At 39.1% G+C, this 22963-nt stretch overlaps 2 protein-coding genes and 1 long non-coding RNA gene across 5 annotated transcripts in view; 2 read left to right on the top strand and 1 right to left on the bottom strand.

Annotated features, from left to right (window-relative positions):
- Window positions 1–18881, top strand: part of LOC141913300 (liprin-beta-1-like) — a 76065-nt gene extending 57184 nt beyond the window's left edge. Inside the window, exons 6-24 of one of the 2 annotated variants that reach the window (XM_074804793.1) lie at window positions 2430–2541; window positions 2752–2805; window positions 6271–6332; window positions 6825–6900; window positions 7404–7510; window positions 7960–8038; window positions 8709–8875; window positions 9480–9570; window positions 11237–11329; window positions 12924–13068; window positions 13618–13752; window positions 13867–14129; window positions 14433–14521; window positions 14666–14791; window positions 14988–15119; window positions 15483–15671; window positions 15860–16036; window positions 16574–16633; window positions 17121–18881. In XM_074804793.1, the coding sequence (XP_074660894.1) occupies window positions 2430–2541; window positions 2752–2805; window positions 6271–6332; window positions 6825–6900; window positions 7404–7510; window positions 7960–8038; window positions 8709–8875; window positions 9480–9570; window positions 11237–11329; window positions 12924–13068; window positions 13618–13752; window positions 13867–14129; window positions 14433–14521; window positions 14666–14791; window positions 14988–15119; window positions 15483–15671; window positions 15860–16036; window positions 16574–16633; window positions 17121–17180 (2217 nt within the window). In that variant the 3' untranslated portion in view covers window positions 17181–18881. The remainder of the gene's footprint in view (window positions 1–2429; window positions 2542–2751; window positions 2806–6270; window positions 6333–6824; window positions 6901–7403; window positions 7511–7959; window positions 8039–8708; window positions 8876–9479; window positions 9571–11236; window positions 11330–12923; window positions 13069–13617; window positions 13753–13866; window positions 14130–14432; window positions 14522–14665; window positions 14792–14987; window positions 15120–15482; window positions 15672–15859; window positions 16037–16573; window positions 16634–17120) is intronic. The other variant, XM_074804795.1, reaches the window with a different exon arrangement.
- Window positions 18882–19868: 987 nt separating this feature from the next.
- LOC141912853 (uncharacterized) overlaps window positions 19869–22963 on the top strand; it is a 67830-nt gene continuing 64735 nt past the window's right edge. For both annotated transcript variants that reach the window (XR_012620206.1, XR_012620205.1), the window contains exon 1: window positions 19869–19911. This is a non-coding gene — a long non-coding RNA (uncharacterized LOC141912853). The remainder of the gene's footprint in view (window positions 19912–22963) is intronic.
- The window catches only part of LOC141912852 (uncharacterized), a 45907-nt gene continuing 42924 nt past the window's right edge, over window positions 19981–22963 (bottom strand). The window contains exons 2-5 of the mRNA XM_074804268.1: window positions 22073–22228; window positions 21127–21216; window positions 20972–21045; window positions 19981–20696 (exon numbers count right to left, since the gene is read on the bottom strand). Coding sequence (XP_074660369.1) covers window positions 20635–20696; window positions 20972–21045; window positions 21127–21216; window positions 22073–22161 — 315 coding nt within the window. The 5' untranslated portion in view covers window positions 22162–22228 and the 3' untranslated portion in view covers window positions 19981–20634. The remainder of the gene's footprint in view (window positions 20697–20971; window positions 21046–21126; window positions 21217–22072; window positions 22229–22963) is intronic.

The following is a 22963-nucleotide window of genomic DNA, read 5'->3' as shown; positions in this document are numbered from 1 at the left end:
AATTGGCAGGTGTGGACGCGCTGTCTGGTTACCTCTCTTCAGGGTTTGGGTATAGATAGATGGTGCCAGATATAAATGTTTACGTACAGAAACGTATAGATGGCGCCATTGAATGATTTTCAAGGAAGTATAAGTGTAATATGTAATATGTAAATGCATAATATATGCATATGCAGTTGCGCTTTCCAAACAATATGGGTAGGAAGGGGAAGCTTTCAATCGTATAGGCACATGATGCTAGAAACTCTGCTTGGGCCTGGTCCGACGTTTTTGGCACGAGCCCATTTGGCACCGGGCCGGAAACGTTCGTGTGATTGCAGCTTATAAAAACGCTAGGCTGAGCAACTAATATCCATTTCGAATGAGAATCTTGCGAAGTTACGTTCCAATTTTCTCCCGACGTCAAAGATCAAGTTATATATCGCGAGGGCGTATTGCTAAGGTTTCCGTTTCGTCGAATAGAAACCCGCCCTTCGTGCCGACGACGACGACATCGACTCGAGACGTTTTTTCCCCGCGTACGAATCGGACTGATGCAGATTGGCTTTCGCGGAATTGTAGAAGTGCTGCCTACGTGTTGTATCTAGTCCCGATATATTGGGAGTAGTTTCCTAATAATCATGATGGGTTTATTTCATCATCTCTTTCCGATGCGTATTCACCGGAAATCATAAGATTCCGTCTGCCCAGTCGGCGTTTATTTCATGTATATGTGTACATTCGAAATATTTCTTTTTCGACGCTGTAAAAACCGTTACAATAACAATAATCTTTTTTACATTGATACCTAGTAGTTTATTATCATCTTTTATACATACTTAAAAGCCAGCCTATATAGGCTTACAAGACAAAAAGGAGTTCTGTTGGTTAAATGCATTATGGCGGTGCATTACGAAGAATGGACGCCTCATTTACAAACTTACAGACGCGATTAATAATGTGATCACTCGCTAGAATCAAGGACAATTGGTCCGTAGTGGATAAAATATCCATATCAATGTCTAAGGGTTCCTTGATTTTAGCGAACAATGTAATACGGCAATCACTATATGCTAGACATTCACACAAAAAGTGAATTTCTGTCTCAACTACTCGCTCAGGACAAGAAGGGCATAGTCTCTCTTCCGCTGGTAGGTTCCTATACCTTCCTAGCTCTATGTTTATCAGATAAGATACGTTTCTCAGTCTTGAAACGGATGACAAAGTCTAGTATGCATTATATAAGGGGTTCCGTGCGAGTCGATGTGCACTATGTCATCGATATTGGCGTTTAAACATAACAATTACAAATTCATAAATATACTTTTTTTATACCGTAAAAAGCGTTGCAATAATTTTCGTATACGCCGATACCTATTTCTAATCATTCGAATACTTTCCAGAAAAATTTTGGAAGGATCGGGAAAAAAGTGTTGGATATAATTCGAATGATGGGATGAGAAAACTAACTTAATGCATTTTTTTATCGAAAATTCAGATGGAAAATGAATATTAAGGAAATAATTGATCGGATCCGTACTGCAAGTAATTTAAAAAAAGCCTAATTTGGAATACTAACAAAATCCATTACGCTTCGTTGTTGAGTTTCGGGGAGCGCCTCCGTTCCGAGAATATCATAAGCTCATTTTTTAACGTCGATAAGTCGTCGAAAAAATTCTTCTTCAGAATTTATGATTTAATACTTTCCGTCGGCAGTCGATCCCGACTTGTACGGTCGTCGTCGTAATTCTCGTAATTAACGTATTGTCCATAAATCAACTACGACACGATACCGTTTACCGCAGATGAAATATAGTCGGGATTGATATTCCACGGAGCTCGACTCGAATATCGGAAAAAATCATGATCCGTTCGCTATTGAATATATCATAATTATACCAGTTATTAAAAGTCAATCCTTGATTTACGAATGTGGATGGTTTAAACTTCTAAACCCTTTCAATGTTGACTAGTTACTTCCCAAACGTGCTGAAGATAATTTGAAGTCCTTAAGAAAATCCATATCCAGTGTATTGAATAATAGGCATACTGCTTTAGTGTGTCTACACTAGAGTGCGGTGTATCGTTAGTTACTAATATTTCACTATGTTTTGACAGGTGCTGCCATCTTTCGGTAGAGATGATAGCTAATTACTGATAATGTCGATATGAAGTCCAACATTAGTTAATACATCGCACTGCGGTGTACCTTCAAAGTCCATCACCGATTCATACTCCGCACTGTGGTGCCAAACATTAGTAGGGTAAAGATACACCGCGCTGTGGTATAGATGCAAATTAACGGTACTGCCCGTTATTCAAGACGCTGGGGTGTAATTTTTATAAATTTTCAAATTATCTCCAGCACTTTCGGGTATTAATTAGTCAGCAGTGAATACATCTTATTTCAACATTGTTTATCTATTTACTTATTTATTTTTTCATTTCAGCAACAAATAAACGACTTGACTTCGCGATTGAACGAACGGGAGAGCGAGATAATGGATCTGAAAATCGAACTCGCAAAAACGGGATCGATGCCAGCGATCAACGCCGCTCAAGGTGAGTTTATCGTCTGTGTAGGATTCGCTGATCTTCATTTATATGAAAACAGAAACGTAATGTTGTTCGTCATTGAGTTCTTTATCTTCATTTATTATCGATGTGAGCTGTAATTTTCAGAAATTCGGCGCTACAATGTTTTTCTTTTTTGTCTTCAACGAAACGATTTTTAATGATGAAAAAATCCCCGATATTTGAATTTGATTGCAGAGTTACAGCGGACATTGGAACGGGACCGCACGATCGAACGTCTTAAACGCAAACGTAAGAGACCGCGCGGTGTACGCCGCGATTGTGTGCACTCCATAACAACGACCTCCTCCGAACTGAGACAATATCGTATCATATAAATATTAACTACTATTTCGTGTGTTTTCATGCAAATGACCGACTGCATCGTTACATCTGTTACCTCTAACTCTTATTGAACGCATGCTAACTTTAATAATGATAATAACCACACGGGTCCTGTTTCTTCTGTCGTCGCGCTCCCTACCCTAGAACTCGGTCCCGATTGCTGTTTTTCCGAATGTTTTAACCGAAATTCCGTATCGGGGTGGCCACAAACCGGGAAAACTCCGGGAATCGGAATAATCGAGAATTATTCAGGTGAAATTTACGGAATTTGACAAATTTTAGCAAAAACCTGGAAAACTCAGGGAATTCGGATAATGCTATTGACCACGTGGTTCTTTATCAATACGTGATTCGATGAACAATGAATGAATTGTAACATTTTAAAACTAGTAAATTCTCTGATTCACTCAAAGGGAATTGGAAAACTGGTCAGGGGAAACTCAGGGCGTTCGTAGATGGGTGGAAAGTGGCCACCCTGTTTATGTAGGCCCTACGTGAAATGTCCTTTCGATATTACAGTGGTACAATGAACTTCAGGAGACCTGACTATCGGTTTTGTTGTATCAATTATGAAAAATAAACAAATTTCGGGATATCTGATAAATCGTTACGGAGTCCCGACACTCGATAGTTTGTCTAACAAATACCGCACTGGTTCAGCTTGTGAACAACTGGCAAGATATCTACGGCCATTTTGAACTCGAATTGAAAATCAAAATTTAGTTTAAAACAATGGTTGAAAGTTGTTTAAACCCCCTGTTTCACTCCCGGCAGAAGTTGTTGGTTTGTAAGCAACACCATATCATAAAAATCAAACAAAATCTACCTATCAAATAAATAGTAGGGTCAATCCCTATTTGTATAATCGACTATGAGTGAAGCTATTATATTTCAGCATGGAGTTATTCTGTGATCCTGTTTGCGTTGCTTTCCTTCTTCGTGTATCATTCTATTCTTTATTACATCCTTATTGACGAATTTGCCATACGTAAAAAAATGTTTGCTATTTTCCGTTATTTTAACTCCTGTCATAACTTTGTGTTGATTGTTACTTTTTTTTTTCAAGAATCATTGTGGTCCAGTTGCGTAGTCATGCCTCGAGCCCAGAAATTATCTTAAATCGTAAAACTTATTATAGAACCAAATGAGCTTGGACTGGTCTTCAATTGTAAGATCGACTGTAGGACCAAAATCAGCTTAGACTGGGGCTCAAAGTTTTGTATATAGAATAAAGATGGGTTTATGATTAAGATTGGTCTTAAAGGGTGGAGATCTGAAGGTCTTCGACTGCGCAACTAGGTCCTCTTCCATTGATTACTACTCTTCTTAAGTTGTTTAACCTGTTGTGTGTCGCCATTTCTAAACCTCTAAATTGATTATTTCCTATCAGTTTGATTTTACCTTACCTTGTCTTGTCCAGTCATTAGTATAAGTGTGTTTTTTTGGCGCGTTCAAAAACCTGGCAAATTTCAATATAGATGGCGCACGTGTGCCACTGAAATCAATGTAATCCATGATACTAAAAATCGTCTGAAATTGTTGGTTCGATCATTGTAGATCCAAAAGGCGCTTAGAATGGTATGAAATTGTTGGATTGATCATTGCAGTACCAAGATGCGCTTAGGTTTTAGAATTGTGAATTTGGCTTTAAGCACCAGGGCACCGAAATAAGCAGATTCGACATGCTCGTGTATATGAAAGTGGCTCAAAGAACAAAGTTGAAACGTCTTCTAATCGCGTAGTCTTTCTTTCATATCGGGGTTTGTTTCTTTTTTTTGAACAGCGGTTTCATGCGCTCACCGCCGACCGTATATATCAACATCGACGATCCCTGATAGGATGAACGAATTACGGAGAATGCGTATTAATGGATACTGATGTGTTTTGCGAGATCAAATACCACTCTGATCCATCAAATCATAACCTTAATAAATGTCACATCCACTTTATAAAACACAGTTCGCGTGGAAGCGTTCATGATTCAATTTCATCATCTCCCTCGGTGTGATGGATTGCGTTGGGTTTTGTTTTTCTTTTCGGAGATATTTCGTTAATGACTTTGATTTCGACGACTTGCATCTGTCGCGGCTGTAAGTCTCAACGTCTCCGCCACGGGCAGACGGAGCATATTTCGTATGAAATTGCGCAAGATTACCGTCATCATCACTGAGCCGATTGTTTCTACTTCGCTACGCGAGGCGAAACGTTGATGTTTAGAGGTGCTTTGAAATTTGTATTTCATACGATGATATTATTCCGTCATTAAAGCCTTGGGGAGGAAAGATCTGAAGGTCTTCCAAGTGCAAAGTAATAAAAAAGGGCTTTTTTATTCTTATTCTGACGGTTTACTTTTGACAGGAAAAATAGTGTTTTCTAGAATCTTCGACAAAATTGTGCCTTAGTTAAACTAAAACAGAAAGTACGCTTTTGAAATTTGTTTGGAACTGATATAAAGTGCCTCTATTAAAAGGGTACTCATAATTTTAGGGCCCTACGGAAGTATTGTAAGGCTCCCGGTATCCGCCGGCGCCTGAGCCTAGCATGCGCAGTGCAATACTTACAAAGCAATAACTAATTTTAGCATAGGCAACGTAGTAATTAAATTGCATGCTCTAGTTGGTACGGCTTGAGTTTCAAATACTTTTGTGAGATATAAATATTGGAATTAATTAGATTAAAATCTTGAAGCGGCAGTCCAGTAAATTCAATTCAATTTCATTCACCCCAACAAAAAAATCGAATATAATTTCATTTTATGCAACAAATGAAATGAAATTCAATTTGATTTAGTATGAATCGTAGGAAAAAATCGACCTGAAATTGTAGCGTCAGTCCAGTACTTGTTTTCACTCGTTTCATTGCTTTATGCGTAGCTCTTAAACAAGAAACATTGATTAGCGAAAGTTTAGTTGATTTTATTGCTGTGTGCAATTTCGGAATATCTGAACAAGAAACCCCGGGTACGCAATAACAAATAACAGTCACAACGAACGGATCACATGACTAATAAAAATTGCCGCCATTTTGATATGTGACAATTGCTACTTTTCTAATCGCTAGTAGGAGCTGTTGGTTTGTTTCCATGTTTCTTGTTTCGCTGCGCGCGATAAAAGGCGAACAAAACCTCGAAACATGGCGTAAACACAAAATCTATTCGTTGTTTCGATGTGTTTTCCTTGCTGTACGCGAGTTAGGCTTTAATCATCTGCTTTTCACTTCAGATACAAAGTTTTAGCGCAAAATCAGGCGACAAAAACACTGCATACATTTCACAGTTCTGCTTTCGACGCGATCGACCGACGTAGTTTTTGAAAAAGGTCTTTATTTCCGTTTGATCGTTAGTTTATAACGTGTGGTTTTTCTGTTTCACAGATATCGAAGTCGAGAAACTGAAGAAAGCCGTCGAATCTTTGATGGGTGCTAATAGAGAGAAGGTGCGTTTACTCAAAGAATGCTGGCAGCTCTGAACTCCGAGCAAATTACCTTGATTATATTTCAAAAAGCGTAGTCAATAAGTACATTTGTTTATGAAAATGAATCAAAGTCATCTGAAAAGATTTAAATTGTTCAGTACATTTCTTTCAAAACTTAATCAAAGGAAACTTTGGAGCTCAGATGAAAAGCAGCCATCAGACCTGCTGTGGTCTAATTGATGTCAAAAGTATTATAGATTAACATCTGCTTAAAAAAGAATGTGTGAAAAATCTGGAAATGTGTGTAAACTTTTTTTTCTAAATATCTGTAAGAATATTTTGATTTCCTTAAGTCTTCCTAAAGTAATTTCTTAAAGTTTTAAGGAATTTCATTTCAATGTTACCAGATTGTGATCAATAACCGCTTATGTTATTGTATCTCAATGTGAAAACATGTTTTGTTCTTAAAGATATCCGAGTTCATTAATCTGACCCTATTATTTCAATTTTCAGGATAATAAAATTCACGACTTGACGATCACGTTGAAACGGTTCCAAAGATTGGAAGATCTCATTCGTTCGAAGAAAGGTATTTATGATATATGCTGGCAAGATTATCGATTTGATTGGTCGAGAAAATGACAAATTTTGAATCTCAAACCATTTGGCAAAACTTTCAACAGCGGTTGTGAAAATAACAAGAAAAACTCACAAAATATAATTTTCATGTTGAATACTTTTTTTGAATGAAGAAAAAGTTGATTTTAGAATTTCATGGATTTCGTCAAAGGAATATGTAATTCATGTTCTGAGCATAGAATTCAATGATTCGGAATCGTTGAGAGTTAATTGATTTAACAATCCACTTCTATTGTCTATCACTCAAAATTCCAGGCTGCTAGTTGTTGCTTCAAAAATTGGGCCTGTTACGTATTCACAACTCTGTCCAAATTATCTCCAGCGTAAAGACTGATTCATTGGATTGGCTGTAGCACTGAAATGGTATTCGACTGGCCCTAAATCCTAGTCTTTTTTGTGCGTAGGAGTGGGCCCTGGTTCTTTGGCATTTCTCTCATCGTCTCGTTGTTTCAGGGATGGAGTTTTTACAAGCATTAGATGAATCGAGTGATCCGCACAGTGACAGCAGTACTAGTCCGATTATGACCCCGAACTACGCCGGAAAAGGACATCATACACCTGTGAGTGAAACTATGTCAATGTTGCTAATGAGTCTGACCCCTTCAGACATTTCATGCTTTATCACCATTCTTCCAATTTCTAATTTTCAAGGCATCACGCGTGTTCAGGAGTTCACTCTTGACTTGACATTCTTAGGCAGGATTTGATTGGTCTCTACCGATTCTGGAATTCTGACCAATGGCTGTTCTGGAATCGGAATACGTTCAATTGATACCTGCCATAAATGAACTAGAAACAGTAGACATTAGATATTTTATCCCCTTATATTCACAATGTGATCAACTAAAAACTTCACACTAAACTACTGTTGAATATCTGAAGGGTGGTTTTGGGCTGTAAATCGATACCTGCATAACCACAATCAATGAGAATCAAGGGTTACTCAAGTTTTGCTTGAAAGTAAAGTTTAAACTTTGGATAGATACTAACTGTATCTTTGTATTTGCAGGTCGCAAATGGAAATGGAAATGAGATAAGAAGAGAGCTATTATTGACCACACCTACGGCTACAAGTACACCAGGTACCGGTAAGTCCACAAGATAGCATGAATTACTTGTCCACTCAAAGATATGTTTTTGAGAGTATCTTATTTTAAGTGTCAACATATCAAAATGTTATATGTGGCACTATAACCAGTTAGACTAGTCTATATCTCTGTGTATCAGTTGTCTTTCTTCTTTGGAAGAAATAATACCCTGTTTTATAGACCGGTATTGCCTTTAACACGAAGGTTTAATCAATTCATTATCAATTGATTAAGCCCCTTCAAGGTAACACAAGTCTAAAAAACGGGCCACGGTGTCTAAACTGTATTACCCAGAGTTTTGGAGTCGTCTATCTGTCTAGGTTTCCAATTGCTCCTGGCTGCATTTGCGCGATGCAGGCACGAGTTCTAGGGCATTTTCATGCCCAGATTCGGGCTCTAATAAGTGAAACTCTCAGAGAAAACTTTGATGCAAAGATTGTAGGCCCTGCGTATGTGTGCCTCTGTGAAAAGCCAATAAAGAAAATACAGTAGATCGCTGTGTTGATTGCCTTGGATTATTACCTGGCGTGTACAATATTTGAGATATATTCTTACTCCAATTCATCGTTATAACGATTAGTCGAGCAAGCAGAATCTACATTACGCCTGCTTTGTGCAACTAAAAATACGTACGCTATCCCTACTTACACATCTGTGCTCGATGTTTCAGAAGCGCGCACGTTTCAGTTTGGAAACGGTAACGGTATGCAGCAACAGCAGCAGCAGCAGTCGCCTCCGTCCACGATAGCATCTTCACCGACACCTCATAAATCGTCATCATCTGGACCCAGTCACGCCGGTAGCGCTGAAGATATCAACCCATATCAACAACCAAAGGTTTGTTATTCATTTAATATGTTATACTTGCTATAAGGTACCACTTCCTACGTACTTGATACTTGAAATTGTACACCTAGAGCGAGAGCATTCGAAAATTTGTCATTTTCTATGTACCTCGTGTACGTGGGGAGGTGTGTTGGGTTCTTACAGATCAGGTAAAGTCAGGGAATTACTGATATGCTTTTCATGCAGGAAAAAAATTTGGGAAGTCTGACTTATTTCCTGGAAAATCAGGGAGATTGTCTGGAGTAGGAATTTTTGGTATCTTGTCGTTCTTGCTGGTGACGGCACAAGGAACTTCTTAATACGAAACGGCCCCCACTGAAGATATGATATAATTTAAATGGGTAATTTTTAGTCAAGGGTCAAGGAAAATCATTGAACAATCTTTGAAATTGAATTTTTGGTGTCTTTGTTGTTCTTGCTGGTTGATCGGTTAAGAATCCTGAGGTGTAAATCTACCTACATGTTTCTAGTAGGTACTGTAAACTTGCTCTCCCAAGATTGGACGATGTTGTGACCAACCTCGCATAAAAACTTCATCATATTTTCGGTTAAATCTTCCGACGTACACAAATATCGTCGATTCTCGTTTTTTCAGACTCCGCCCGAGAAGAAGAAACGAACCGCCGAGAATCCGGCGACCTATGCAAATACGCAGGAAGCGTCGACGACGATGCCGCGCCGAAAAAGTAAAGGCTTTAGTTCGTTCGGTAAAGGGTGGTTTAAACGAACAACGAGTAGCAAGCGGAGTACATCAGCACCCAACCTAGGTGGAGGCTAGTAGATTGTTAGCATGAGCACACCATCCTTATCGCACTTTATTATCATCATTATTCCCGCACAATTTTTTTCAATTGATTCGTAGAATATTCCTTACGTATTTCGAACAGAAATCAGTGACTAATTATAGGTGAAATCGTAATGATTGGTAAATTTTTGATAATGCTGTGATTTTATAGGTTCAATTTGCATGAGCTTTCCCATTTTCTTTTTGTTCGTGTGCCGTTGTTTGTGTGAACCGGTGTTCAGGCTCTGGTGTTCACGTACCAGTGTTCAATCGTGAACACTGCTGTTCACGTGCTGGTGGTTGTCCATCAGGTATTTCCGAAACTAAACGTAAATAGAGTACATGTATGTATTCAGTTGTCTTCAGTTTTGCCCTCATCGTTATTTCATTCCGAACAAGTTCGGCGAAAAGAGCAAAGTACAAAAAAGCCGCCATTGAAATTAAGTTTGATTCGAAAGTGATAACAAGTGGACAAACGTGATACTTTTAGAAAGTTTAGGCAGGGGTTTAATTGGGGACCAAACCAGGAATACTCTTCCAGTATGGGACCAACTCATATACTAATACAAAGAAAGCCTTTAAAATGCATGTATCTCATAAATATTGATACTTAGCTGTGAACTATTTGAAGTGACTAGAAGGGATTCTCTGGGATGGACTTCCATTAGGTCATTTAATAATGAAAATTGGGGCTGGCCCAGGCCTATTTCTATACATTATCTGTTTGATCTTAGTGTTTCGTATTGTAAACAGTTGCTCTTCGAGGATTTAACTCCTCTTATCAGCCACAGCAACTGCAGCAGCAGCTAGTAAGGCAGGTAGGATGAGAAATGTTAGATGTTGTATTTTGTGTCGTCTCACCACAAAAACTGCTCCAAATGTTTTTCAGGACCTTCTATAGGAACACCCCCGCCCAATAAGATACATTCAGCCTAAATATATGATCTCTGAAAATCCCGGCTTCCATCCCAACCTCGCTTTCCACTATAAATGTTGTCGTCATTGTTGTCCCAATGTGTTACGTTAGGAAAAAACTTCGCTTGCCAACTCGTCGAGGGTGGATGAAAAGGGTTTACGTTTTTCTTATCATGACTCTGTATATGTATTCTATATGAGTACCTAGTAAATGAGTAGGCGTTTGATGTTAAATCATGTATGGCAGACTCCGCTCCACTTGGCATCTTTTTCAATCATGAAAATTTGTCTGACTTAAGAAAAAAATCCGAGACAGTCAATTCTGCTCAAGTCGGATATTTCCACAAACGTTTCATTTAACCGGTTATCTCTTTGAGTTCCTCAAATTCAACATAAGCGGAGTCAACTGTACTTAAAGATATAATCGTATTTAATAGAATTAGTTGCGTTTGATTATCAAAAAAAAGCCATACTTCAGGAAATTCTTCTCCATTTTAAAGATTTCAACAAAAGAAAACAACCTGAAAATTCCTTTGCGCTTAAAATCTCAGATGAAAAACTGCCAGTTCATTTCTCTTCCTTTATTTCTTGACGACATCATCCTCATTCTATATTTGATTTCATTTTCAAAAACAAAAAACTAAAAATAAAAGGACCCGGGACTGCGTCGTCGTTCGTACGCTGTCATATATCGTCGGATGGTTATCCTCCGTGTCGCGTGTGTAACAATCATCAACAACTATCAGGTAACGTTAAATCGTGCGTCTGCTTCGCGAGCTGCTCGTTCGTCGGCAGACGGATTCCTCCTACCGATGAATCGATGATCCATTGAGACTATAGCTAGCATTATAACCATTGATAAAACTACTGTCGTTAAGATGACATAAAAACTCCACTCTGAAAGAAAAATGAAGCCCGAAAATGTTTCCTTGAGCTAGTCGTTTATTCGGCATTTCGAATATATCCTGATATTCGTCTTTTGAAATAATAGCGTTATAACAAAATTTTTAGATCCATATACAGTACCGAACGAAGAGACTTATTGGGAAATAAGATTTGATAAAATGTAAGGGGTAATATACGACATATTGCCAGCATCTTATTGCTTAATCTTTCACTTCGTTCCGGATTGTGTATATGCCTCATAATTTATGTATAATCCCAGTATTCCTGAAGATGACCATTTGGATATACGTAGTCGGAATGTTGAATAAACTACTAGCGTAGTAGAAATATTTCCGACTTCATTTTTCATTCTCAGTGTAGGATTTCTATATTTTCTAGCTAGCATTTCCTATATTTCGCGGCGCATTGGCTGTCTCTGTGCTCCTTCGCACACCTTTTCGGGCTGAGAATTTTTCCTCTTTTTCTATCTCTGGTTATTTCGGTTTTCGGGATGCGGTGTTCTTTCATTGTTTCGCTATCATTTGAAATTTTAAACGACGGCAAAAGACGTTGTCTTTTTCGATCAATGAACTGCTAATACATCAGGTTTTCTCAAATGGCAGTGAAGCACGTACCAAGAAGTCTTATATCAGGTGCAGATCTTTGGGGTCTGATACCTGCAAATTTTACACTCATCCTCTCGGAGATTGCGTCTTCTATGTATCGTCAAATGCCTCGCACCTGTTGCAAGCTCTGTTTCACACGAGGAATATGCCCTCGCTTTTCTTTCTGACTCCACAATTTCCCTAGATCCACCCCTAATCCCCGGCCCCCCGGTCATATCATTCAAGGTCATCTCGGGATATCCCCGGGTACGGTAAATGTAGGATCTCTCTGTGAACGTTAAGATCGTTGTCGGTGTTAGAGCCGCATCGCAAAACTTTCAATTTTCACGCAATTCACACATGAATAAAATGAAACCATAGCAAATATCTGTTGAACTGAATATCGATTTACACTTCGTTAATGCGATCATTGTGCATGCGGCTTCCGCGATAAACTACCAAGAAATTTGTAAGATTTCACTCGCAAACAAGCATTTTCCGTTCTTGGAAATGTTTTGTATTCTTTATTTCATTATTTTCCCATTCGTTTTCTCGAGATTTGAATTATTTGCTTTTTCGAATTCGTCAATTTGCCAAAAGCATCGTTTTTCCCTAAATAGGATGAATTAATAGCGTTTCTTTTGAGTTATACTTTACAATAGTATCAATAGCATTTTTGTCGATTAACGGGATCCTGTTCCACATTTAAGAGTTTGAAATTTGACTCGAAAAAGAACTAATTTTAACTCTAACTCGCATTTGGAACTCGATCCAGTAGTTTATGGTCGTTTGGTTCAAGTTTCCACCAGCAAATAGTAACAACCGGGGTTTTATCGGATGATTTTTTCAGGCGAAGCCGAAAATGAAGAAGAAAATCAAGAAATGCAACGCCTGAAAGACGAACGCGCTCAACAATACAAAGCCATCCAAAACCTGAACGACGCCCACAAGAAGAAAAAAGGACTGAAGAAGTTGTTCGGCGGGTCTAAGTCAAAGTGAGTACTGAATACTTCATTTGTCATTCATGGCAATAATAATGAGATCGCACAAGCATTAGGGCTGAAAAACTGTTCTCACGGGCACAAAATGGGCCCGTGCTTGTTTGGCCCAACCCAGAACGTCGGACCAGACCGGAGCCAAATTTAAGCACTGGTCAAATTATAGCGTGTGAATTGAAACTGGTTCCTTAAGTGACTCACTTCGCTAGTATTGTTTAGTATTGAGTGAGTGGTGTGCGTGTGTTAACGCTTTAATTAGGCAGGGATAAAATTTGACTGGAGCCTGCTTCCTGCCAAATTGTCTCCGTGTAATTGTGGCTATAGTCCATCATCTTCCCTCTCTCATGAACCATCTGATCTAGTTGACAAATTCTTCTGGGTAGAGAGAGGTTGTGGATTAGAGCCATACCCTTGAGCAGTATTGTGCTTTACACGGTTTCAAGTCAAAACTGTTAAACAGAGCTGCTGAAAAATTCGCTACTTCTAAGCCAAGCACTCTCCCTACCTCGCTCTGATCTGTGCTGAAAGTTCAAGAATTGTTTGCAGGTTAAAACGCAGCAATTCGCAAGAGATGGTCGACCCCGGTGCGAACGGAAACGGTGCCTTAAACAGTGAATTCAAACGCGGCGGAGTCAGATCAACAACCGGACCTCGACTCGGCTGGTCATGTGACCTTAAAGAGTAAGACTTCGTGTTTATATACGGGGGCAAACTTCCATTATCATAAATGAACTGCCCCACGCGCAGAGACTGCATACATGGATACTATGCCCTAATAACCTTCCTCTATTTCAGCGACTTGAATATGCCTTTCGCTCGGTGGGACGGCGACCGCGTCGCGGCGTGGCTGCACGAGATGGGATTGAGCATGTACGTCGGCAACTGCAAACAGTGGGTGAAAAATGGTGAACAACTGCTGAAAGCATCTCCACACGACCTCGAAAAGGAGCTCGGCATCAAGCACCACTTGCACAGGAAGAAAGTGCAACTAGCGCTGCAGGCTATCGGCTCGGGTCATATAGAGAAGTTCGGCGAATTGGATCATCATTGGGTCACCAGTAAGTAATAGGCCCAGTTGTACAGTCATCCAAAACTGGTCTTAAATCATAAGACTGGTCTTAATTTGTTAGATTCATTAACAAACATTACTGGTTACATTGATTTTGAGAGTTAGACATGACACTAGGGCTGGCCACGAACCGGAAATTTTACTTTGTGAACAAGGGAACAATGGCTCAGCGATCAAAGAATTCAATGGCAAAATACTGAACATTCAGTCCATACAGACTTATATGAGTAGGCAGCCCTGCTGTAATAAATGTATCGTTAATGACTATTTTAAATCATTTTTGATTCAATAGGATGGTTGGACGATATCGGGCTTCCTCAGTATAAAGACCAGTTCATTGACGCAAAGGTCGACGGAAGAATGTTGCATTATATGACTGTTGTAAGTAGCATATGTACAGAAACTTGTGGACCTGAAGTTCAACTCCGGTTGATATTTGTTAATTCAAGTTTTCAATCGGGAAAACAATTCATACGTTTTGTGCTTGATTCTTTTATGCTTCAATTATTTCTATCTTTATCTTAGGATGATTTGTTATTCATGAAAGTAACCAGTACGCTGCATCATCTTAGTATTAAACGAGGCATACAAGTTCTACGGCTGCACAATTTCAATCCAACCTGTCTGAAACGCAGAGCTGCCCCTGAAGAGGTTAGTCTCCAGACCAAATTAGATGACTCTGGTCAAAAGTTGGTTATAGCTAACCTTTGGATAGTTGACATGGTGATAATTAAAAGTCCTTAGTTACTATGGTATTCATCCACCAGTTATCTTTAACCACCCTTTGAGCAACTTACCTCTGACTGATAGTGTAAACACACGTGACGTTTCTAATGCGTATTTTCAGGGAATGTTGTTGAATTGCCCGAATGAAGTGATGACTTGGTCGAATCACCGCGTGATGGAATGGTTGCGAACTATCGACCTCTCGGAATACGCCCCCAACTTACGCGGTAGTGGAGTACACGGTGCTTTAATGGTGCGTATTTCATATTTGTATAAAGGAAAAATCCAGATTTATTGACCTGTATTACCTTTTATCTGGGGGCTAACTTAATTGAAAATGAATTGAGTTAGCCCGAGGGTTAAAGGTAATACCAGTCTGTAAAACCAGGAACCGGTATTTTTCTACTAACTTTTTGGTAGAGTTCTTGGTGAAGATGTATTTAGTAATTTAAAAAGTTGATTGGATTTTAATTCAAATGTAGAAGACATTGAAGTTCGAACGACCGAGCTACGACTAGCGACACCTGGTGAATCTTCATCGAGACGCTTGCGCGGGTCACTTGTCCATGGAAACCATTATCATCAGCTATATTCATGTGAATTTCGTGATTTACAGGTATTGGAAGAAGCTTTCGGAGCCGAGCTGTTGGCCGCCTTGCTGTCGATACCGAGCAATAAGACATTGCTACGGCGACATCTGAAAACGCATTTCGTGTCGTTGGTCGGCAACGATACGCAACAATTGAAACGCGAATTGGAAGCGAGTCCCGGATACATGCCACTGACGCCGAACATGAAAATTAAGGTGAGCTTTTTTAGCGGGTATCGATCTACTGTCCCGACCCACCAGCGTTAAGAGCACGGTTTATGTATAAGAAATTGAAGCGTGGAAGACCGAAGTTTTTACCGGTTTAAACCTCGGGGATCCTCTTTGAAGGTTCCGCGTCGGGTCCTCACTGTTTTCAACACGCTATTCCTTTCTTTATATTTCAGTTTAAGAAATTCGGTTTGTTCAGTAAACGGATTCGAGCCGATGGAAGCGATTACGACGGCTATATCTGTCCGATGGATATCCAGGGCGCCGCGAACAGAGGCGGAATTCCAAATGGTAAAGCTCACTACGAGGAAGACACCGGAATGGATTCGTCGATGAAGAAGGTTCAGAAAGATGTACGTGTCTGTATGTGTGTCACTACTGTCAAACTCGCTTAACATTATGTCAATACAGTCAAACTCACTCATCCAATTGATGACTTACACTCAGTAGATAGATTTGGACATACAAATTTCGATTTACAAGTAGAGACGACCTAAACTCAAAAGATTCCAATTGTTTCAAACCTGTTCTTATCGATAAAAACGTGTGTGTATTATACTGTTCAAGTATTGTATTAGATAGCAGGATCCGGTTTTATAGACAGGTATCACCTTTAACCCGGGGGCTAACGTAATTGAAAATGAATTAAGTTAGCCCCAGGGTTAAAGGTAATACCTGCCTGTAAAACCGGCGCCAGCAGTCTTCACCCATACGCCATCTATCCTAATCGGCTGTCATTTTTGTCGTCGATTTTCTACGTTCAGTGCTCTAGGGTTAAGGGGGTAAAGTGAAGTGACGACTTATATGGCAATGACTTAAGTGAGTTTGACTGTGTTATATCGATTGATTGTCACTTTCTTCATGTTTGATTTATACAATTTTCTTGACAGAGAGAAGAAAAAACTGCTAAAGAAATTGGTGCTTTCTCCCAGGAGATAAATACGTTAACTGTAAGTATAAAGTACTGTTGATATTTCACCGAGTTGGGAATCTGGTAGTAAAATTTGCTGTAGCGGTTTCCTAAGTACTAAGTCACGAGAGGTCTACTGTAGCTACGCATTGTATCGGACTTTTGCATTTATCTGGGACAAATTATTAATTCGTAATTAAAGCGTAAAATCAAAATTTACCTGGAATAATTATGATGTCGATATGAAAGTTATTGTCTGTGGGCTCATGCGTAATTCATTCGTGAAATTTTGCTGGTTTTGGAGAAGTGGCCAATGGTTTTGATCTTTTAATAACCGAAGTGGAGTAAGAAATTCAAAAGAGACCGATGAAGTCCATTTTTCGAGAAGGTCCACTTCGAAATACCTTGATAGAATGATCAATTCATAAGTTTGAATATTGTTAATAGAAGCATTATGTATTACTATAACTGATGCCTTATAATCCTGTTGGAATTTGAATTTTAAAAGAAATCTGTTTGAATTTCAGGATATGTTGGCGAGAGAACAGTTCTTGGACGACGAGAATATCCCGTCATCGAACGTGTAGCGATACGCGTGCGCCGTGCGTCCGTCTGTGTCGTGGTCGCGTCCGAATCGCTCAAATATAAGTCGCGTCTGTGATAAACAAGCGACGGAAGATCGTCGTCCGATCGGCGAGTACCGATCGAATATCCGTGGATTTTATGATAAAAATGGAAATATTTCGCGCGGGTGTTAACAGTGGTAGTGACACTTCAATAGCGGAAAATCAGACGCGCGTTGAACTTGTGTTTATGTTAAGGACCAATCAGAGCTTTCAGGAGATACGTCGATAATGATCAGTGCCGGGTTTTTTTTTTTGCGGCGCGGCAATCAGACTGAAATCGAACGAATGCAATTTAGATGAACGACTTGTAGATCGCCGATCGCGATATCGTTTTTGAGTTTCACTGTTGATAATCAAGTTTGATGCCGGCGTTTGAATATATACACTATAAACGGTTTAGTTGTGACGTAAGAAAAGCAATAACATTTCTTTTCTACGATTGTATATTGAAACTTGTGTAATATATATTTAATACATACATATGTATATTATGTTATCATGTTTATGAATATTTAGGGGCAGTGTATAGTGATAATTGATGCCCTGGACTCGGTTCCAACGGCTGTCAGTTAAGATTTTGATTCTACGAATTAATTCAGTGGAACCTCCTTATAACGAACTCGGATACAATGATTTATTGGATATAACAAATATAGAATTTCGTCCTAAGACAATTTGATTAATTTCATATTGGATATAACGAACTATCGGTTATAACGAACTGATTTTCTGGTCCCGTGAAGTTCGCTGTAACGAGGTTCCGCTGTAGATCTAATTGATAATCAGGCTAATCGTGAAATGCGACTATAACTCCTGAACTCGAATCCAGATCCATATTTCTCATCGAAATCGGACAAATAGAAAGTAAAATCTTCGCCGAGAACCGTGGATCTAAGTGTGAAGAAATTAATGAAAACACCGCAAAAACAGTCACTCGCTGTAAAAAGTTAACCGGTTAAGGGGTTTTTCGAGCCGTATTCGAATATCGTTTTTTTGTTGGAAGCTTTTCTATACTACATTGCTCAATTAGCTCTCTTTTATACTGTTGTATTCTATCGCAAAGAAATTCCCTCTATTAACAGGAAAACGTTTTCAGAAATAACGTTGGCAGTGTCCGGATTTAACGAGTTTTTGCCGTGTTGGACAAAATACGCAGCAACTTTCAATGCAAATCAGCTTTAAGTTGTCAGTCGTAATGCACCGAATATGACCTCGATTTTTAGGATTTCTCGATTAGGAACCCTTTTGTGTCGAGCCTCCGCTATTCGGCTTGTCGACGTATACAAATAGCGCCCCTTTTTCAAGATCTTTTATTTGTAAAAGTACTGTCAACTATCGCCTAAGATTCTCACCTAGCTTAACGGATATTAGAGCATTCGCAATCAAGAACTTTCCTTCCATTTAGATAAGAACGCGTTGAGTTGATACGTACCGTACTTCCATGAATAAAGACTCCTGATATTGTTACAATATTATTATCATTAATTTTTTGCCGGCCTGTTTCCTAAATACTTCCAAAACCCATCGAACTGATGATGCTGTCATATTTACTGAAGTGCCTAACGGTATTTATGTTTGTATTAAAAGCAGGCAGAGTATATTATTATATTGTATGACAATAATGTACATCATGATGAAATGCATTGATTAAAGTATTTTATAAACTGAGTTGTCGTCGTTTGTTATTTGTTCGGCAGAAAAGATACTGAGAATGTGGCGTTTGAGGAGTCGTGCACCCCTAGTCAGTAACTGGACTGAGATTGAGTCAGCATCCACACTGCAATTCAGACAGCATCAGCCCTGTGGTTAAGACAGCATCCACACTGCAGTTTAGTCATCATCCACACTGTGGTTAAGTCGGCATCCACCCTCTGGTTTAGCCAGTATCCACCCTCTGGTTTAGCCGGCATCCACCCTCTGGTTTAGATAGCATCCACCCTGTGAATTAGCCGGCATCCACCCTCTGGTTTAGATAGCATCCACCCTGTGGTTTAGCCGGCATCCACCCTGTGGTTTAGATAGCATCCACCCTCTGGTTAAGTCGGCATCCACCCTCTGGTTTAGCCAGTATCCACCCTCTGGTTTAGCCGGCATCCACCCTCTGGTTTAGATAGCATCCACCCTGTGAATTAGCCGGCATCCACCCTCTGGTTTAGATAGCATCCACCCTGTGGTTTAGCCGGCATCCACCCTGTGGTTTAGATAGCATCCACCCTCTGGTTAAGTCGGCATCCACCCTCTGGTTTAGCCCGCATCCACCCTGTGGTTTAGATAGCATCCACCCTGTGGTTAAGTCGGCATCCACCCTCTGGTTTAGCCGGCATCCACCCTGTGGTTTAGATAGCATCCACTCTGTGGTTAAGTCGGCATCCACCCTGTGGTTTGGTTCAGTAACTGGATGGTGGGTTAGTCAGTAATCGGACTGATTTATTCAGAAACTGTACTGCTGTGAAGTCGAGTGACCTGATGATTCACAATTCAATTTTCTGAATAGAGGGATACAGCTCTACGTGTTCTTTGGCATTCATCGGTTCCATCACGGACTCTAAGAACTCCCCTATTCATTTCACATTGACACAGATCTCCATTGACCGTATCATGAATATGAAACCAAAGCGTCACCCGATACCGGGTCAGACCTTGGTTGTTCGGCGGTAGGAGTGCATTGATAAAGGATCCATAACGTATTGATGTAAGTTGAAATCAATTTTCACATCTAGAATCCGAAATAATTTTTACAACGCTTAGAATTTGCAACAACCAAACATTTTTAGATATGTATTTTATTATTCGTCAAGACATCTCAGATAAAACCCGATTTGAATCAGAGCGTACACAGTTTTAATTATATAAGATCTTTTTTAACAACGTTCTTTTTTGGCCACACATTTTCACGACACAATTACATAGGGGAAATTCACCATTAATTTAGATCTGTACGAAATGCCAAAAAGGTTAATTTTCCGTTTGTGCGCTTATAAAGTAGGCCCCTATATATGTGTATAAACGAATTGATTCGCATTTCCAGAGTTTTCGAAGCAATCGAAGAAAGAAATTGATACGTAAGTTTATTTTGTTATAGGAAATCCAGTTCGTCAGTGTTACATCTCGCTGACATATTGTTATCATATTTAGTGTTCTAGTCTTGCATAATAACATAGTTGATCCTTTTTTTCTACTATCCAACATATTTCGTATATTTTGCTTGCATATGGGCTTTGAATGCAAGGTCGAATATATTCATATAATCAAATAGTGCTAACATCGTAAAACAAACCTTTTTAGGTAAATTAAACGAATCGATTTTTGTTTGTTTGAAATATCAGTAATAGATGGTGCGAGCGGTGAAATGATGGTATAGACCAACTCCGGTTAGTTCGTCTGCTAGGTCCGCGGGGATGGACTGGGTGGGTTCCTATGACTGAGCGCCTCGTCTTTTTCGTCCCGGACCTTGCCAGTCGGTTGCCGCTTGAAGGGCTAAAATTGAAAATAAGAATAAAACGATCATTCCGGTTATTTCGTTCGTAATCATCGTTGCTTTTCTCTAATTATAAATTCTACTTGAAATAGATTTAGATCTTTTCTAGATTTTCGCTAGATTTTAAACAAAACTTGTACGGAAATTTCAGTCTTTCATATCGACCTAGACACGACGAACCGAATCATTCTCGATTTCGGAAATTTAGGCCAGCGAATTAGCAGATAACCTCTGAAGTATTCCGGATCAAGAGGTGTATGTTTGCGCCACTCACCCATAAGTTTATTTCCGTAATTTGAGGCGGACGCGAATCTTGAACCGTACCCACCGTCGAAATCACGTTTTGCCCTGGAAAAAAAGAGTAGAAAACCGCATTGTTAGATCGAAGCCTCGCCGAAATCTGATGGTGTTCTTCAGCGTATATCTTACTTGTCTAATCCGTGCGTGTCAACTATATACTCCATCAGTTCCCGTAACACAGCGGCGGTCAATGCTGGATTAGAGAGTCGTACAGCCGATCTGCAATCATTTCAGAAATTAGGAAATATTCGCATTAGAATTAGAATCGAGATGTTAATTGCGTTAAGAAAATACGATTGCTCACAGCAGAAAAATACAAGGATTTATGCAGTTTTCATAAGTACATTTTAAGAAAAACAAAAAAATGCGCATTTCTTAGAAAAACACTTAAAAAATGAATAATCAAGTGACTTCTTGAAGGTTAGTTTTAAAGCAGATTTAGTGATAAATTAATGGTTGAGACTAGCTAACCTATGGTATTCATCAGTATGAATTAGCTCACATATTAATTTGTAGGATCTGATGAAGTAAAAGCCCGAATTACGAATGTTTGACCGGTTCAAACCAGATTTCACTGCCATCAATTCTATACTATACGCTATCTTTAAAGCAAATTAGCTTAGAAATCAGTTAACATTTCTTTGAAACTAGCGAAGAAAGCATAACTTTTCTAGCAGAAAATACCCACCAACGAGACGGGTAGAAATCGCTGAAACACAATAACGTCACTAAGATTCTTAAAATGCTATTTCTCGGGGGTGGTTTTTTATCAGAAATTAGAAATGTGAGGACTCCTAGGATATTCCATGCATATTCCTGGTCATGTATGCCGTGTTTGCCGACCGCGAGTGCCGTGGATTTAAGAGTAGTTAACGTGACCAACTCATTTCCCCGTCCCACCGTCAATATTATGACACGATGATAAGATGAGTATGCATGACATATCTCGACCCATAAAAAATTCATTCATAGATTACGAGACGCTCTGTCGATTTATGTAACATACATCTTTTTCTCAAACAGATAATTTCGAAGAGCTACTATCTGGCGACATGTACAACGAATTCTCACTAACCTTTTTTTCTGAGCTGAATCTGCAGGGGCTGTGAAAACTAACGTCGGTATAACCAGGGCGAGAAAACATACGCTTATTAACTGTTTCATGATTGTTGTTTGGTTTTTTGAGTCGGTTTGTCTCGCGTATGTAATTGAATTTGCTGCGAATTTAGGTCTGAAAATAAACAAGCATACTCGTGTACATGTTAATCACGTATAAAAATCTGTTAGTTATCATTTGTGGAATGAATACTCAAGTAAATATACAACTCCACCGTACTCGATAGCGTTGAAATTGTAAATATTATCCTGAGTTACGAATGAGGGTAGTAGAGATTTTTTTCTGAAGCGATTTATTAAAATTTGCCGATATGGAAAGCTTTACCGAGTAAAGCCTCCCAGTGAGTACTGCGTCTCAACACTGTAGCTTAATTTGTCAGATAAAAACGAACTTTCTAGAACTCTCTGAAAACGAACATCTAAGCGATAGAAAATTGAGTATCCTCATCTTAACTACTATAACTAGGTATAATACAAACGCAGGGCCGCCAACCTTTGTAAAGTACTATCAGCAATAAATTGAATTTTTTCAATAACGTTTCATTGAAATATGAAAGAAAATGTTCATATTAATCAGTAATCAATGGTAAAGCCCTCAGTAACATCTTTCATACTTCTGTTCAAATTATCAGTAATCAACAGTAAGACCCTCCGTAACATCTTTCATATTTCTGTTCTAATTGATCAGTAATCAACAGTAAGACACTCGGTAACATCTTTCATATTTCTGTTCAAATTAACCAGTAATCAACAGTAAGACCCTCAGTAACATCTTTCATATTTCTGTACAAATTAACCAGTAATCAACAGTAAGACCCTCAGTAACATCTTTCATATTTCTGTACAAATT

Source organism: Tubulanus polymorphus, chromosome 11 (assembly GCF_964204645.1).
Source record: "Tubulanus polymorphus chromosome 11, tnTubPoly1.2, whole genome shotgun sequence".
In the NCBI taxonomy this organism is placed as follows: domain Eukaryota; kingdom Metazoa; phylum Nemertea; class Palaeonemertea; order Tubulaniformes; family Tubulanidae; genus Tubulanus; species Tubulanus polymorphus.
Note: the sequence above shows the minus strand (reverse complement) of the source record. Positions and strands in the feature narration are given on the sequence as shown.